An 18,465-nucleotide genomic window follows, 5' to 3' on the forward strand; every position below is an offset into this window, starting at 1 on the left:
GGCAGCTGGAGAGGCCAGCTCAAAAGCCCCACGCCGGGAAGCATTCTCTCCCGCTCTTTACAGGAGGCTGCTAAGGAATCTGCACATACACAGAGGGGAAAAAACAACCCCCTTTTCTCACATTTCTGACAGAGTTTAGGCAAACTATAGACAGCCCACAGTAGATCATTCTCCACATTCATCTTCTGCCGATCTACCATTCCAGTGTTTAATTGCTATATTGTAATTACTTCGCCACCATGGCCTATTTATTTCCTTAATTTACCTCATTTGCACTCACTGTATATATACTTTTTGTTTTCTTTTGTTCTACTGTATTATTGACTGTATGTTTTGTTTATTCCATGTGTAACTCTGTGTTGTTGTATGTGTCGAATTGCTACGCTTTATCTTGGCCAGGTCACAGTTGCAAATGAGAACTTGTTCTCAACTAGCCTACCTGGTTAAATAAAGGTGAAATATATATATATATTTTTAAATAATTTGTTGTGCATATAACTTTTTACCACGTGGATTTATTTGTAAATATAAAAGTACATAGTTTTTCTTTTTAGAGATTCTGAGAATAGTGGTTTTGATCTTTATAAACCTTCTGTTAGGCTGCAGTTAAATCCACAGCGGCTTAAAGCAAGTGGGATTTCAGGTCTATTAATGAATTGTTTTCATTGCTGGTTTGAATGATTATGTCAGATAGTCACAGATTTCGTGCACATTTTCTCTTTTTATGACCCTGATGTAATTATTTTACCTGACAGTCAGGGATATGGAGAATATTGAAGACAATGCAGGCATACCAATAGAGGATTAATCCTACAGACAAAAGCATTTGTTTTGAAAAGAGGCGATGAGCTGTCAGGTTAAAGTTTCAGAGAGAAAAGAGGACAATGAAGTCCAAATTGAAATTCCTCCCAGTGTGGCCTTTCACATTAAAAATGACATTGTTTGGAGACCAGGTACTCCTCCGGGGGACTGGGCCATTGTCTGCCTGCAGTGAGGTTACAGTGTGGCCGCAGGTCACCCCGCTGAGGCTCTGACTGATGATGAGGCTGTGACATAAGCCACCGCTTCTTCCCACCGGAATGGCCTTTATGGATCTGGCAGCTTAAAAAGTTTAAAGGCACTCTGAAGTAAAATGGGACTGAGAAACCTCAGGCTATGCATCTCTGAAGCTTGTTTATCATAATAGCATCAAAATATATGCACCTTTTATAATCTTGCCTCAGTAATGCCTCTTACTAAAACAGTAATAAGAGACAAATGTTTTGATTCAGATTTTTCAAGCAATTTTTTCAATAGGGTGGTCATTGTTATCATGTGACTGTATTGGCTGGAACTTGATCGCTTGACAGCCACTGTTATAGGAATAGTGGGACACTGATTTACTGAGTTTAGATTATGTGTAATGAAATGTATACTCCAGTGACTGATTTAACCTAATATTTGAGTTTGAATTTTCTCCACACTAAAACTGTCTTAAAGCAATTAGTCTTGGAGCATTTGTCATGAGTGCTGGCTGGTGCCCATACGTAGCTGTAGGGGAAATTAAACGTGATTATGTAAACTAACAGATGTATTGTAAATCTAAGGCAAAGGCAAGGAGCTCGATGGGAGGGGGGAGTTGGAGCACTTGACACTTCAAACAGCTCCTTCAGCTCAACATCTGCCATACTAAAGCATCCAACATGCAATACCCAAGTCCTAATGGTTATTTAATACAGGCAACAATATCCAAGCATTAGACTTCTCTCTGACATATAAGGGGAGCTGCTGTGCTCGATTCCGATGATTCCAGTGTTCCCAAATTTAGTCGGTCTGAATAATCTGCTGAAAGAAGAGGTAGGAGGAAGCTCTGAAAACAGCAGTCCTCTGGTGCATTGTGTTGGCATTAAGGTTGCCAGCTGCGTGACAAGTGTTATTATAGTGTGTCAGCATTTATCCCCTCAGAGTGAGGTTTGAAAAATAGCCTGGCTTAGCACCCAGAAAGTCTATTCAGGATTTTTAATGTATTTCTTATTCTCTGTGGGAAGGAAACAGAACCAGGGAAGAATTAAATCATCAAGAGTCAAATGTAGAAAATATCACATGGTTAGAATAGTTTAACTTCTAAATCCCAATAAAGAGAATTAACTAGTCTTATGCAATATTCCATTAAGACTTTTTTTCCTGGGAAGAAAAAGTTGCCAAAGAGGAAACTTGCTGTGATTGGACAATATGGCTGTGGTGGTCTTCTCCATTTAGCATTGTGTCTGCTCAAGCACATCAACCACTTTCTATCTGTGTTCTGGTCAAGTGCTAGATGAACAGTGCGTGTCCACAGTCACATTGCAAGGCAAGGTTGCAGCTGTCTCCACAAAAGGGAAGACTTGGGTAGAGGGAGTCTCCGGTGTCAGTGTGGCCAAACTCAGTGAGATTAAGGCCCAGTATCTGTTGCAGATGGTAGTAATATAGCTTGGTGATAATATAGCTTCCCTAATAGCGTGTCTTTCCCCCTGCTGTCTTAAGCTATTAGCCAGCTGTTCCTCAAAAGCAAAACCAAATGGTGTCTTGAGAAGACTATAATTAAAAAGGAAATAACCCTACTGAAACAAAAACGGAATAACTGGACTGTCATCTTTCTGTCTGTCAGACCAGAGCTGTAATAAACGCCCCAGGCACTAAAACAGACCTGTTCCAACCTTATCACAACAGCTTTGTTTGGATTTCTCCTGTTTCTTGTTGCTCCTGACAACTGTTGTTGGAACTTTGGTTTCACAAGAGAGATATTTGCCTTTTTGCAATTAGCTATTTAAATGAAATGATGCAGCAGCAAGTTTAGTATGTTCCATACAAATAGTCTGTATGTATGTCTAGTTTTAACCTACACTGAGTGTACAAAACATTAGGAACGCCTTCCTAATGTTGAGTGGCAACCCCCCTTTGCCTTCAGACGAGCCTCAATTCGTCGGGGCATGGACTCTACAAGGTGTCAAGGGCATTCCACAGGGATGCTGGCCCATGTCTAATTCTTCCCACAGTTGTGTCAAGCTGTCTGGGTGTCCTTTGGGTGGTGGACCATTCTTGGTACACACAGGAAACTGTTGAGTATGTAAAACCCAGCAGCGTTGGAGTTCTTGACACAAACCGGTACGCCTGGTACCTACTACCATACCCAATTTAAAGGCACTTAACTATTTTGTCTTGTCCATTCATCCTCGGAATGACACACATACACAACCCTTGTTTCAATTCAATTTCTCAAGGCTTAAAAATCATTATTTAACCTGTCTCCTCCCCTTCATCTACACGGATTGAAGTGTAGTTAACAAGTGACACCAATAAGGAATCATAGCTTTCACCTGGATCCACCTGGTCAGTCTATGTCATGGAAAGAACATGTTCTTAATGTTTTGTACATCAGTGTATATTTTAGTTTACTGGTTGACCTTTCATCTGAGTGAGTTGTTAATATTGAGATTATTCACCCTTATTTAGCATTGTTCTGTGGTCGGCCTAACTTGTTTCCAACCAGCATGACAAGGAATCACACAAAGTGTTGAAAAGGTCAAAGTTCAATAAGTTGTTTTATCCTTGCTTCCTCTTGACAGTAAACAGAAGGTTCCCATCATGTTGGGGTGGCAGGTAGCCTAGTGGTTAGAGTGTTAGACTAGTAACCAAAAGGTTGCAAGATCAAATCCCTGAGCTGACAAGGTAAAATCTGTTGTCCTACCCCTGAACAAGGCAGTTAACCCACTAGGCTGTCATTGAAAATAAGAATTTCTTCTTAACTGACTTGCCTAGTTAAATAAAGGTAAAACCCCCAAGAAATGTGTTGGGTGGAGATTCTATTTGCATTTATATAGATGTGGCTGGCTCTATCTCTCTTGTTAACCGACATTGTTGCGGTCAACAGGTTTTTCAAGACAGACCTGTGGTGTGATATGTTGATATAATACATCACAGACTATGCCCTCTAATCAGAAATACTGTGATCACCAGCAGTGGAATTGTTACATTGTGCTACTCTCAATTAAACAATATGAGATTGAGTTGTCTTTCCCAATGACAGGCTGTCATTCGATCCTTTTTGGTTCCCCTCGCCTACTATTACCCCGTGTTCTTTTCTCATCCCGACGTGACTCTGAAAGGAGTCTCTTTGGTGTGGTAGTTAATAAAAGGGAGTAGGGGCAGTCAGATGCAAATCTGGTCAGGCCAAGACATGCACTTATTTTGATTTATGTGTGCGTTTAGTGGGTTTTGGTTAAACCCATTAGAAATGACTTCTCGGTTGTGCAGGGCTCAACGTGTGAAGTGGTGTAATACTTCTCTAGAAAATGACCTGTTTTTGATTAATGCAGTCTTACTATGCACCTGGGACAAGTCTTGACAATGAAATGGTTGTTGTCATAGATGTTTGAACTTGCTCTGAGCCAGGTATTTTGTGAGCATACAAGGCTTTTTTCCTTGGAGAGGTGTTAGCTAGACAGATTAGTTACATTCTTACTTGTCTACATAGGGTTAGCATGGAGACGGCAGCTTCGATATCAGCTCTTACTGCCAAATTAATTAGTTCTGTCTACTGTAATGGTGAATTAGTGCTACTGATTCCTCTTGTAGGATAGAAGACACTATTCATGCCAATGCAGCCCACTGAGCGAATCAACTAATCACATTTTCCGTCTGTTTTAAATCCAAGGCAAGGGACTTTTTTTGGCCAGTTCTCTTTATTCACGTTAATGGAAGTTATATTACAATTATTGACATGGGTCTCTCAGGCTACTCAGGTTATGCGTTCTTCCAGTCTGCTGAGTAAAACCTGTTTATTTGCTGGTTGTTTGGACAGAGGGTAATCAGTTCTCAGTGTGTAACCTGATCAGCAACACCATGGCGGTGCCAGATCCTCATTAAGTCCTTCCTGTAACAGTAAGTCTATGGAAATTCCCGCTGAATTCAGATCACCCTCAATCACATCAAATTCTGCATGAGAATGTCAGTGAACAATATTTTGCATTAACTGCAAGGTTTGTTTTCCCCTCGAGCGAGACTGCAGTCTCTCTGATAGGAAATATAGAGTATAGCATTGAGAAATACCATGAATAATATTATTTGTTGACAAATGCAGCTTAAAGGAGTATGTACATTGCTAATGTATTAGCTCAAAATCATTTGGAAAATGTTCTTATGAGTCTCAAGGTTATAGGAGTTTATAGGAGTAAGTAACCTGTTGCCAGTGGGCCGGTTAGAGATTGTATTATTGAGAGACTTTCCCCCCAGTCAGAAACATAAAGAGAGCTGCCAATCACGCATTCCATGTCAACGCTAAAGGGGGATGGAAGGAGCCAGCCTCATCGTCTCATTCCTCTGACCTGTGGCATTCTTTCCTCCTAACCAAAGCGATGGGAATGTGGGCAGAAGTCATGGACGTATCTGGGGAACCTGCCCCAGGAATGCTCCGCTTGTCCAATGGAGTCTTGGACAATAGTTGTGATGGTTCATTTCCTAACAAAGAACGATAAATATTGAACACTGTTACAAGGGGGTAGAGAATAAATAAAAACCATTATACCTCCCATAGTTTGTTCAGTTGGATCATAAATCTTGTCTCCCTGTCAGGTTTTGTCCTGAACTACTGTTGCCATGCTTTTGCATATGGGAACTGTCCTAAGGTCATATGTGTTCTTTAGACTTATTACCGGCAAGGACTTGCTTCTGTGCTGCCGGGCATGAGCAAGACAAATTATGCTGCCTTGCTGGAGTCGAAGTAGCTAATTATCTTCCCCAAACCAAGGCAAAACTGGGAAAGAAGCAGAGAACACATGACTTGAAAGCAGTATTGAGGAGGCGACTTTTAAAAATAAGTTTAGTAAAATAAAAGTTTTGTCTCTTATATGCAGTGGTGTAAAGTACTTAAGTAAAAATACTTGAAAGTACTACTTAAGTTGATTTTTGGGGGGTAACTGTACTTTTACTTTTACTTCACTACATTCCTAAAGAAAAGAATGTACTTTTTGCTCCATACATTTTCACTGACATCCAAAAGTTCTCGTTACATTTTGAATGCTTAGCAGGAAAGGAAAATGGTCCAATGCGTGCACAAATCAAGAGAACAAACCTGGTCATCCCTACTGTCTCTGATCTGGCGAACTCACTGAACACATGCTTTCTTTGTAAATGATGTCTGAGTGTTGGAGTGTGGCCCTGGCTATCAGTGAAAAACAAGAACATTTTGCCGTCTGGTTTGGTTAATATAAGCGATTTGAAATTATTTTATTGTATTTTTGATACTTATTTTTGATACTTTTTGATACTTTTATTTTTGATACTTAAGTATATTTTAGCAATTACATTTACTTTTGATACTTAAGTATATTTAAAACCAAATATGTCTTGTTTTATTTTTCAATTAGCTTTTTCCTAGTGGCCTTGACGGGATATAACAGCAGAAGAGACACAATCAGAACATCTTTATGGCGGTTTTAGTTGAGCATTTCTGATGAATGGCAGCCACTGTGTAGGAGTATATTGAAAAAATTAGGTTGCTTTAGTTTTGCCCTCTTTGATATCACAGATAAGCCCAAACAATGAACACTGAGTGGTTGAACATTTATTAAATGCCCCTGATTCAAATGTCTGTCCATAACTAGTGCTAGCTAGTATTTCCTCTTGTAAATGTGTGATACATTTATGTCCATGTGCCATGCAGCCAAATATATATGTGGTATGTTCTTCAGGGCACCTGCCTCAGAAACACATTACAGATACATTTTCTTAAAGCCCTTTTGATACTGAACAGAAAAACTCCCCCTCTTATCGAGTAGCAGGGGATGTCAGATAAATGTAGCACTAGTCTTAATTTACACCCTCCATCCACACCTTTATCTCCAATCCCAGGTAATAGCCTGCCTTCCTCTGAACCTTATATCACAGAATGTCTCATCATGTCATCCCCATCTCCATGAGGCCACACTGATATATCCTCATTAGAAGCACATACAGTATTACAGTCAGAGGCAGACGCCCAAATTAAACCCATTTAAGGAGCATCCTTCCCTGAGGACCTGTGTTTTGGCCACCGTTCAGATCAGGGCTGGGCTGGCTAGGCTGCCACTAGCCCCCTGGGTCTGTAGTGGGTTTCCTCAGCTGATCAGGGTCCATCTGGGGTTGGGCTTCATCCAGGACTGGAAACATGTCTCTCAGAACCATAGTGACCCTGGTATGTCTCTGTCTCCAGACAACTTAGAATGGACCTAGATTTGATTGATTTATGGTACAAATTTGTACATCTAAATTGAGGAGTGTAGGTAACGATCAGTATTTTCACACCTCAGCAAAAAATATTAAAGCAAAATGTTCAGGTCTTTGTGGTCAAAGTTGCATAGTTAAGAGTTGCCAACACTCAGATGTAGGCCCTAACAGTCCATTGATGCTCATGCTGGCTTCGCTTGCCAAGTGGCATTTTTACGGTGGTAAATTTTTTTGTGATGAATCCCACCCTCATTCCTAGGCGGAATTCATAATTTAGCAATCTTGTTGGTATTCTACAGCGTAGGCTGAGACATATTTAGTCATACAGGCAGCAGGAAGGATGTGTGGAAAATCTTCAGTGGAAAAGGGAGTGTCTAAATTAGTCATGCTGCAGATACAGTACTTTACTGCTTCTGTGGCTGATTCCCTATAGTTAGTGTTTTCTGCAAGTTTATTAGTGTGTAAGCACTGTGTAGGAGACTATGATATGATTTCTTCGTATTCAACTACAGTCTGCAGTGCACTTCTATGATGTGACTGATAATTATCCAGTGAATTATTAGGTTAAGCCATTGGTCACTTTTCGATATGTAGTAAAATGCTGCTACAGTGAACCAAACCCCAGTCACAGTGACACAATTCTTCATACTGCCACAGAATCCTCAGCCTGTTTGAAAGTAATTGGGATAATGAGATCATTCACACAGCCAGCCCTGGGCTGCAGTCTCCAACTGATATACTCCAAACTGGGCTCTTGATCTGGAGGAGTCACAGCCATGTTGCCAATTACTGTATCCCTGGTAATCTCAGGCAGCTCCATGCACTGCAGACCAAAATAGACGTCAAAGCAAAGCAGATGTAATGGAGATAGTAAGGAGGGTGATTATTTCTCTCTACCTGTAGGGGGCATCTGTCGCTGTTGCCCCTGGGCTCACAGAGTCGCCGTGTCCCCTTCGATATGTAATTGAACATTTCTGTGAGGGTATTGCAACTTTAAGATAACACATTAACACCCTTCTAACTGTTTATGTGTGCCTGATCCTCTGTCTACGTACTAACTGCCCATTTGCTTTTCAAAGCCGGGTTGAAGGTAAAATGTATTGAAATTGCTATGATACTTACAGCAAAGCACTATGATGCACGTGCCGTGAGCGCCTCTGTAAATCAGACTGTAGCTCATTGACACAAATGCCATTATTCCACACTGAACTCACTAAACAATGAACAGTCTGTATTTGAGCAACATTAACCAAGGAATTGGTTTGGTGTGAATGCTATCACAGGTCTTTTTTATACTGTACCCCATTAATGGACGTAAATATACCCGTGTTAATGTGTATTTGCTGTTAAAGATACAAAAAAGTTATGTTATTTTTGGCAATTATATGAAGTTCAAACACAATCAACCTGATTTGAATAAATAAAAATGTGTACAATATGGCAATCGCTTAATAATGCTACACTAATAATTTATTGACCAGTACCAACAGTTTCAGCTGCAGTTGTCTGTCTTTTGGACATGGTTGCAACATCCATATCATGTTGTAAAATATTGTATTTTAACACAATCACAGACTTGTAGGAAAAATTTTAAAGATTGGATGCAATGTTTAGAGCGTGTTGATTTGCTTTTTTGAGGCATTTATTTTTCTTCTCTCACTGCATAACAGCTTGTTTGGGTTGCGGTTACCTTACCCTCAAATTACTGTCAAAGCAAGAAAATGTTTTTCTGTTAGTTAATGATTTGCAGGCTTGAAGGAAAATAATACCTGCCAATCTCCATTTTTATCCAACCTTAAAAACTAGGACCACAGGAAAACTACTTCTGGTGAAATAAACAACAGATATTATTCAAAGAGCCCAAATCCTTCAACTGCAAAAAAATGATGAGCAAGTTTGCATTTGTCAATTTTGTCTTCAACTGGAATTGACTTAAAATTGTAAATGTTAAATAACTAAGTATTCAACGTGCACGTTTGAATGTTTAGAGTGTATCCTGCCCTCTAGCTAGCCTGAGGCCTATTGATGGAGTTGTATGAATGGTGACGGCTTTAGAGTCCCAGACTAGTTGCACCCCTCTCTGATATTCCATTGGATAGCCTAAATCCTCCAGCAACGGGGCATTGTGGGATGGAAGGGTCTGCCAAGTCATGTGCTTGAATTCCCCCTTGGAATGTGTGAAGGGGAGGTGGGGTGGGGAGAGTGTGGCCATGCCACTCATGAGAGATCTTTCCCCCGTTGGCTGTGTGAAGATCTCAGTAGCATTGTGAGAGCATGTGAATGAATAACCTTCATTTGCATGGACTACGTATAGCAGCTCTTTAATTGGTTGCATTCAAGCCAGTCTGTGTTCAGTTGTTTAAAAGTGTGTGTGTGTGTGTGTATGTGTATGTGTGTGTGTGTGTGTGTGTGTGTGTGTGTGTGTGTGTGTGTGTGTGTGTGTGTGTGTGTGTGTGTGTGTGTGTGTGTGTGTGTGTGTGTGTGTGTGTGTGTGTGTGTGTGTGTGTGTGTGTGTGTGTGTGTGATAGAGAGAGGCAGGGAGAGAGTTTAAGTCATGTGCGTAATGTTAAAATAGGAAAGCAGACCGCTGTGATAATGATGCACTGTGAAGTTTATCGTTCGTCTGAGCACGCCTTGGGGAGGGGCGATTCTGAGCTCACTCTATAAGTGGGGATGGGGGGTGTTCCATTCAATCACATGAATTACAGTGCTGTTGATTAATAAATATAATCAGTAACAAATGCAACTGAAAATAATTGTGTGTGACTACAATGCAAATTAAAACTTACACTTTATATTATAAATAAATTGACTTTAGTTTTATTCACAGAAAAAAAGTATTTACCTTCATTTTGAATAAGATTAGAAAATATGTGCTCTCCTCTCCCTGTAGACTACGTAATCATTTTTAATCAGAGATGATGGTTGGAGCGAGAGAATGTGGGAAAGGGAGAGAGGAAGCGGGAAAAATTGCACAGAAATCATAACGTTTCTATGGAAACTTGTTTATGCCCGACTGGTGCATCTTGTAAATCCGATTGGCGAGAGAATGAGGCCTTGTCTCCTCCAAAGCCTGAAAGGAACTGCCCAGGCTCTAAGTGTGTAGGAGGCCCAAATGAGTGAAGAACAAAGGAGGGCTATTTTTTCAGTCTTTCACAGTTGATAATGAGCAGCGCAGACAATGGAGATGAGTTTGCTTCTTCAAGTTTCCCATATTGCTTGAGCTTGTCCCCTTGCACCTGGTATATTTGACACATATTTTATTGTCGTTTTCCTAGCAGTGGGAAAGATACTGGGACATTTGCATTTTATTTTATTTTTATGCCTACTTGGTTTGTTCAAGCAAAAACGTGCATCAGTGACAGTTCACAGAAGTTGATGTCTTCATTGACAGGCTGATTGAATGTCTCTGATTCAGTGTTTGACCACGTTAGTTTCCTGGTATAATGTAGCCAAATGTCTGCCAGAGGTTGTAACCTTAGGAAGCTGATTTTAATGCAAATATGTTGACTCCTAAACCATCCAATTTAAGATTTGAATAAAATATTGTCTTCACTTCACTGTTTTTCTTGCAAAATAAGGCCTTAAAGGTTGGTTAATTTGGTTTATCACTCACTCAATGTTTTTATAATGATGAAACTAAGATAACAATGTTGTAAAACGATAACAGAAGCTGGATTAATCCGGCGGCCCCTTATCTATAAGTAATCATTCCCCACGGCTTAAAAGGGTGTTTTTCTAATGATTACTAGATTATAGACTTTGAGGGGCTGTGTCTTGAGATTGAGAGCAGCAGTCACAATATGTCTTTGGGACTGTGTCTCTGTTGGACCCCAGTGATTTTTATTTAGCATGTGAGGCTGAGATAAGGTGTTGGTCTGGTACCTAATTATGTTAAACAGTATCCCAGGGGCCTTGGAGTGGAGGCAGCATCAGGCCTGTCAGGTCCAGGGTGGCAACTTATGGCAGGAGATGAGTCAACATGGCTATGGAGGATTAGCTCAATATTGAAACCAAATCCACTGTTATTTTTTAAAATCTGTTTTCACAAATGTGCTCAGTGCAATATTGCTATTTGTCCATGCCCTGGAAGACCCTAAAAATTGAATTGCAGATAGTTGCAGATGTTATACTTGCTAGTTATTGTGCTCGCCATCATTGTATCATTATCCAGTAAAAGGACTGACCACTCACTGTTTTCCCCCACTATTGTCTGTGATAGTTTATTATGTAAATGCAGGTTACTTGTTATAACAATGAGTTATGGTGATTCGGACATGCTTGATATATAATGCATTTTATTTGAGGATCACCATGCATCCTAAACTGAATGTTTATGTATTACAAAAAGATCCTGGTGTGCTAGCTGCATGTAACATCACTTTAAAACCCTACTGACCGTGGAGAAAGCAGTAATAACACCATTCTTTCTCTGATGAAAAATGACCATTGAAAGGATTTGTAAGATGGCAAACTGAATGAAATGGCAATCATTTAGCACCCCTGATGAATATGCTAATCCATCTCATTAATATTCATTACGCTTTAAAACTCACATAATACCCCACTGTGTCTGCTGATTTCTGTCCCTGAAAATAATAGTGATGAAAACGAAAAAACTCTTGCCTTCCATGTCAAATTGTCACTCTTTAAACCGCATTTCCCATGGAAAGTGGTGGGAGGATATTCAGAGCTCAAAGCCCTAATGGTGAAGATGACCTGTAAGTTCCAGTGTTCAGTCTGGAATTTAAACACTGTCTTTGCTTCTTAGCTCAACAGAGCAGCAGTCCTGTTTGATCAGCACAAAGGGAATGGAGGATCTGTTTGGGCATCCCTTTGGTAGATGGAGTAGTAATAGGCAGTCAAAGCTTTACAAAACCTCAGACATCCTAATCGGCACAGAGGAGCAGCAGACAGGGTATTGTGTTGTTTTCAAGGTATCCTTGTCTTATATCCTTCTCTGACATGTATAGCTACTCGACCATTGTTGTTGTGCATTTAGTCAGGGTTGTGTTTTTGTAGGTGTATCATTCTCTATTTTTGTTGGACCCCACAGGGTACTGCAGGCAACCATCAACACAAGTTGCTCTGACACAGTTTATAGAGAAATACCTAACATGGCTTTTGTCATATTGTTCTATTGATGTACTCTATTTTGAGGTGCTTGTGTCAGACCATAACTGTGAACTGAAGAGGGGGCTACTGAGAGACAACAGAATGAGACAGTCAGTGTCGGTGTTGCAGACAGCCATGAGTTATGTGTTGCTCACTTTAGTAAAATACAGTTGTTTTTTATTTCTTTTTTATATACTGCTAGTCGGCAGCTACCTCAAATGCAGTGAATGCTTTGTTAGGTGCATGACTTTATGCTGGCCCCTGGCCGTTTACCTTATCCTCTGAGGATCCCATGACCGTAAATACAGAGGATTATAACAGAGAGAGCATTGCTGCTTTGTGGAGGATTGAGTGTTAGTTTGAGAAAGTTTGCTAACAGAGCTACATTATATACACACTTTGAAGAAGGCATTTCCATTGGCTCAGAAACACTTTGGAGACAATACGGAAACTAAAGCCAGACACCTGATCAGTCTCTGAAGAAGCCTGAGGATAAGGGCAAATCAAACAGGTTTGGGAAGCCAAACAGAGGACCCAGTGTCTGAGAGACAAAGACAACACCAATCTAACCGCAGGGCCAGGCAAGCTGTGCTCACTCCAGGCTGTGCACTCTGCTTCGTCTTTATGTACAGTAATAGAATGCTGTCGTACAGTTCCGCTTCAGTATATAGTGAATAATAATGCATCATCACATCTCCTAAGCTGTTAGCGAACGCAAGGGACCCTTTTTTATGTTACAAATCATGAGTCCCATCATGCATGGCAAAGATCTGTAAATCCACATAGAACATCATGACGAAGGGACGAGAGAAGGAGAGACTAATTACTAGTGAGTGAATACAGTAAGTAGAGAGACCGGGTTGTTGCAGACTGGATACTAAACGAGCCATGACGGTTTGACATAGTGGAACCAGGGCACATACTTTTGTCTAAGATATCATACTAGCATACCTTAGTTACTAAGGTTTCCCACAGACAGGCAGACTGACTGACATACAGACAGACATAGCTTACTGTTGATTCATTTTAGTGTCGGGAGAATTAGTCGGCCTCCTTCTATCCACCAGGGCCTTAAGATGAATGAGTCATGAAAGCTGTTTTCTTGTCTATTAAACCATGTTGAAAGTGGTTGGGAACAGTGTGTATGCAAATGAAATGTAAATAAGGATCAAGTTGTACATTTCCGTCTCCATCGCAACCAAACACATCATCATCATCAAACTGAGCAGCATCTCTCTGGTAACTAGGACAAGGTTGTTTGGACTTTAAGCTGAACAAAAACACATTCATCACAATACCGATTTGTTTGACTTCTACAGGACCAGATCAAAAACAGACAACATCAGCTCTTCTCTCATTTTGGATTAAGCACGTCAGCAGACCTAAGGGTTCTTATCAAAAAAAGAAAAAGAAACCACTTGAGAAGTATGATGCATCAAAGGCAATCAGCAGGCCTAAATCCTCAAATAGAATTCAGCAGGGCCTGTTGCTTTGAGTTAGAGAGAGAAGATATCAAAATGAATTTGTGAAAGATAAGGCATGGAGCATCTAGATAAGGCATGCATGCCATCTGTCCATCAGCGCTTTGTGTTTATCTGTACTCTCTCCTCACTTGCCGCAGATTAAGCTCAATCAGGGCCCGGGCAGCCCTCTGTCATACTGATTTCCTATTGACATCTGCCCTGGTATTGTGCTGTATGTTTGCTGAGGTAAAGATATGAGATGTCTGCTTTGTTTACAGTGTTTTAAATCAATGGGCATTCATGTAAATGAATGCAAGTGTTTACATTATAACAGCTTGGGCTCTTGGTTGTTATCTGTGTGTTTGATGTTATCAACCCCAGATGTAAAAGCATGTCCCAAAGCTGTCCTCGACTGTCGGCCATGTTTATGTGGCGTTGTAATCACCCGCCCCCGCTTCCCTTAACCTGTTCCTTACAATTCATTCACCCATGATTTGTTTTGCACCGGCTTTAAGTGAAGTGAAATAACAAACAATTTACTTTAAATTAGTCACTGTTGCTCAAGCAACTGCCAGACAGACACGGACAACACTAGTGTATTGGGTAGAGAATAATCACATTTTATAGAGAGTTATAACACACTGTTATGCAGTGCATGTGATGTATGTCCAGACCTTATATGTATTGCTGTTATTAGAGTATTTGATATTCTTAACTTTCTCTGTCATATTTTGTCTGTTTCAGATTTCAGTATGGGAAGGGCTTGGTGATGTATCCCGAGATAGGAGACAAGCTGGACATTATCTGCCCAAAGGCAGACATGGGGCGGCCGTATGAGTTTTACAAACTATACCTGGTGAAGAAGGAGCAGGCAGACCAATGCAGCACAGTCATGGACCCCAATGTGTTGGTGAACTGCAACAAGCCTGAGAAGGACATCAAATTCACCATCAAGTTTCAGGAGTTCAGTCCAAACTACATGGGCCTGGAGTTCAAAAAGAACGTCAATTACTACATCACATGTGAGTATGTGGTATTTAACCACACCAATGCATCTTATTTTATACCATCTATAAACTTTGTATTGATGCTTAGAAATTATAACACGATTGTTCCTAGATTATTCATAGTTTAATACAGCCCCGACATGGAATAGAATTGCGAACAATTCACAAGACTTTTCCTTAATCTGTCATTTAGAAATGGGTATTGTAGTGCTGCGATAAGATCAAACAGTTGTATTTTCCATGAGCTTAAAGGGATACTTCGTGATTTTGGCAATGAAGCCCTTTATCTACTTCCCCAGAGTAAGATGAACTCGTGAGTCTTGGGATACCATTTGTATGTCTCTGCATGCAGTTTGAAGGAAGTTGCTAACTAGAGTTAGCGCAATTGCTAACTAGTGTTAGCGCAATGACTGGAAGTCTATGGTAACTGCTAACAGGGTAGTAGATGCCATGGACTTCCAGCTATTACGTTAACACTAGTTAGCATTGGCTTGCGAAACTACCTCTAACTTCCTTCATACTGGATGCAGAGACATAAAAATGGTATCCGTGAGTTCATCTGACTCTGGAGAAGTAGATAAAGGGCTTCATTGCCAAAATCCTGAAGTATCCCTTTAACATTCCTTAGTATGCCATATATAGATACTGGCTCTTTTTCTTGGAATACAAGGCTTCTGAAATATTTGCTGTGATCTGAAAGAGACCTGTCTAGTACAACTGAATTGATTATCCTTCTGCTGAGCCTGAAATCGTTACAGCTCACATTAAACTCCCTCAGCACAACATGAACATTTTCTTAAGGTCATCTGACTATAATGTATGTTGAATGAAAATCTTATCAGGTAGTCCTTGGTCGGGAATGCCTGAGCGTCCTTGAGTATCTTTTGACCCGTTGTTTTTAAGTGCAGCCACTACTAGCCTAGTTCTCCCTGCTCAGCACGACTCTAAGCGCAGAGGGGTCTCTGAATTTTCTGAGGCGAAATCGTTTCTGTCAGATCCGGTCAGTTGCAATAACACTTAAACTCTGGCAGAGGGGTCAGCTCCAGTCAAGCAGGCCTGATTTGTTCTGTTACACATCGCTGAGCCGAGCCCATTGGCTCTGACACCCTAACACCAGCACATAATCGACTTCACCCGACTCCACAGGTCCACAGGCCCAAGGCTTCTTTTCTTTAACCCTTTGATCCACATGGTATGTCTTTAGATCATCACTGGTGGCTGGCTGGGGAAGGAGCTCTGCTATTGTCCTGTCCTCTCACAGATCTAGCATCAGAACATCAATGACACCATAATGTCCAGTCTCAATGATAACTGGTCTTCAACCCAATGTGGATGGCCCATAAAAACACACTGAATGACTGGTGAAGCATGAAAAAGTGCTTCCAGCTTTGACACTTCTCTAATAGGAAAGCAAACATATTGTGTCTTTGCCACAAACTGATTACATTTCTGATTATCCTTGAAAGTAGTCTGTATATTTTCCTCATGTTCTTTAGTCCTGTTCCAAAAAGAACTATTTATGATGTGGTTGCAAGAGTAAATGGGCCACATTTATCAAAACATGTGTGCAGACTGAATGTGTAAGAGCAGTCCCAGCCACACGTACAGAACGTTGGATAAGGTATCCGGTATTCTTGTGACAGTGACTCTTTTTAAAGGGGAAATGAGCTCAAGCGCTTGTTTAATTAGTGAACTCTGCAGCTCTCTGAGTATTGGTGGATTAGTGATGAAGATGAGAGGCAAGGCACAGTGCACTCACTCACGCAAAACTTCCATTGCCAAGAGTGCTGCTGTCTGTGAGAATATCTCTCTGAGATCTGACTGACTTTGTCTTTGATCTAATCCAGGGTTTCCAAAACTCGGTCCTTACTTTACCCTCTGTAACAGTATTTCCATGTTTGGTTTGTTACATTTGAAACGCAAAGGTGCGTGTAATGTCCGTTTTTATATTTTACTACGTTTTCTACTTGAATCATCTTTCTCTCTATCCTGGTGCATGCTACTTCCCACACAAAGCCCTGCTCCCTGTCACTCAAGTTGCTCGACCACAGAATCACAACCACTTTCTTGCTGTTCATTCTGCAGCCTGCATGGTCAGATAGATGCAACAAGATGTTGGTGACACGCTGCTTTCCACTATTACACTATTAGTTAGTGTATCTTACTGTCTGCAAACTACTGTCTGCTAGTTTGTCTTTTCATAGCAAGCTGTGGCTCAAATAAATCTTGTTAACCGCTAGTAAGCTGGCTAGCTAGCTTGCTAAATGTAGTAAGAGTCAGAGCAAACATAGCTATCGAATACAGCATGGTACCAGTAATGGTGTATGCATACTATAGATAAGTCTGTTATTTGTGCAACGATATCAAAGAAATGAATCATAGTGGGCAGAACAAGCAAGGAGGTGGGCAGAGCCAAGCATGAGCTAGTGAGATCCTATTGGCGTGTTCTAGAATTTATTTGCAAATTTCCTAATTACTTTTGTAATGTATATTAACAAAGTGCATATAAATGTAACAATTCAAAACGAATCTGAACAACACAATAATATAATATTTCACCATATCAAAGAAAAATAAATAACAATGTGTAAATTAAAACATTAAACTGGTCCATCTTTTCCCGCTCTTCTTTATTATTTCTGTTATAACCAGCAGCACACAGCAATGCTGACCATATTTAGCTTTTATGAGAAATGTGTATTCAGAAATGCAAGCTGCCTCACTTTCGAGGGGCTGACGCGGTTTCTTCACTCAGTAATTATTTGTCCCGTTTTTGAGAAGACCCTCTCAGAGGGAACAGATGTGGCCACTATGCAGAGTCTCCATGTCATGACTTTAGTAAGCCATGGGTAGACAGAGGCCTTGTTCTTCCACCAGCGCAGAGGATCTGCAGACCTTTGGAGGGGCTCCTCCAAATAGGGACGGACCTCCTTTATGGCATCTGCTGAGGGATTCCTTCGTGCTGCATCCCCAGTTGCTCTCTCGTCAAACAGCATCCAAACAGCAGACGTTTGTGGCACTACTGCTGGTGCTTCTGCTCCATCTGATCCCTCTTCTTCCTGCTGCCCTGGTGCCTGAGCCAGCTGACTGCTGGGGCTGTCCCTCCCTGCTGCTGAGGTTATTCTTTGAAGAGCCTCATCAATCGCTCTGGCATCACTGAAGGCTAACTTCTTAAACCTGGGGTCAAGTGCAGCGGTTTCTGATAGCACATGATTATATTCCATTCTGTGGATCTTTCTGTCCATTGATGAACATAGGGTGTCCATCAACTCTGTCACATGTCCTGTGGTTACATTTGCTTCTCTCTGGCGACTGGCTGTGATTCGCTGCAGACCCTTACACAGGAGTATCATTTCTGAAGCTGTCGCATAGCTGAAAAGAGAGATCAGTAACTTATTAGTTCAGGTTCATGTTTTGTCGACTGATACTACATTCTCATCTACCGGTCATATAATACTGGATTGATGTAGTAATGATGTAGTAATAACTGCTTACTGTACCTCTCTCCACTGATCTCCACAGTGACCTGCTCAAAGGGTTCCAGGACTCTGCACACCTAATCCACCACCACCTCCCATTCCTCTTGGGTCAGAGCATCAACAGGTGGATTGACAATGTCCAGGGTAGAGATGATGGCATTCTTTGACTCAAGAAACTGC

General features: G+C 40.9%; 1 protein-coding gene across 1 annotated transcript in view; it reads left to right on the forward strand.

The window, feature by feature from the left end:
- LOC139422945 (ephrin-B1-like) overlaps positions 1-18,465 on the forward strand; it is a 70,623-nt gene that overhangs the window by 15,075 nt on the left and 37,083 nt on the right. Inside the window, exon 2 of the mRNA XM_071174439.1 lies at positions 14,544-14,821. Within this exon, the coding sequence (XP_071030540.1) occupies positions 14,544-14,821 (278 nt within the window). The remainder of the gene's footprint in view (positions 1-14,543; positions 14,822-18,465) is intronic.

This window comes from Oncorhynchus clarkii, chromosome 12 (genome assembly GCF_045791955.1).
Source record: "Oncorhynchus clarkii lewisi isolate Uvic-CL-2024 chromosome 12, UVic_Ocla_1.0, whole genome shotgun sequence".
Classification (NCBI taxonomy): Eukaryota; Metazoa; Chordata; class Actinopteri; order Salmoniformes; family Salmonidae; genus Oncorhynchus; species Oncorhynchus clarkii.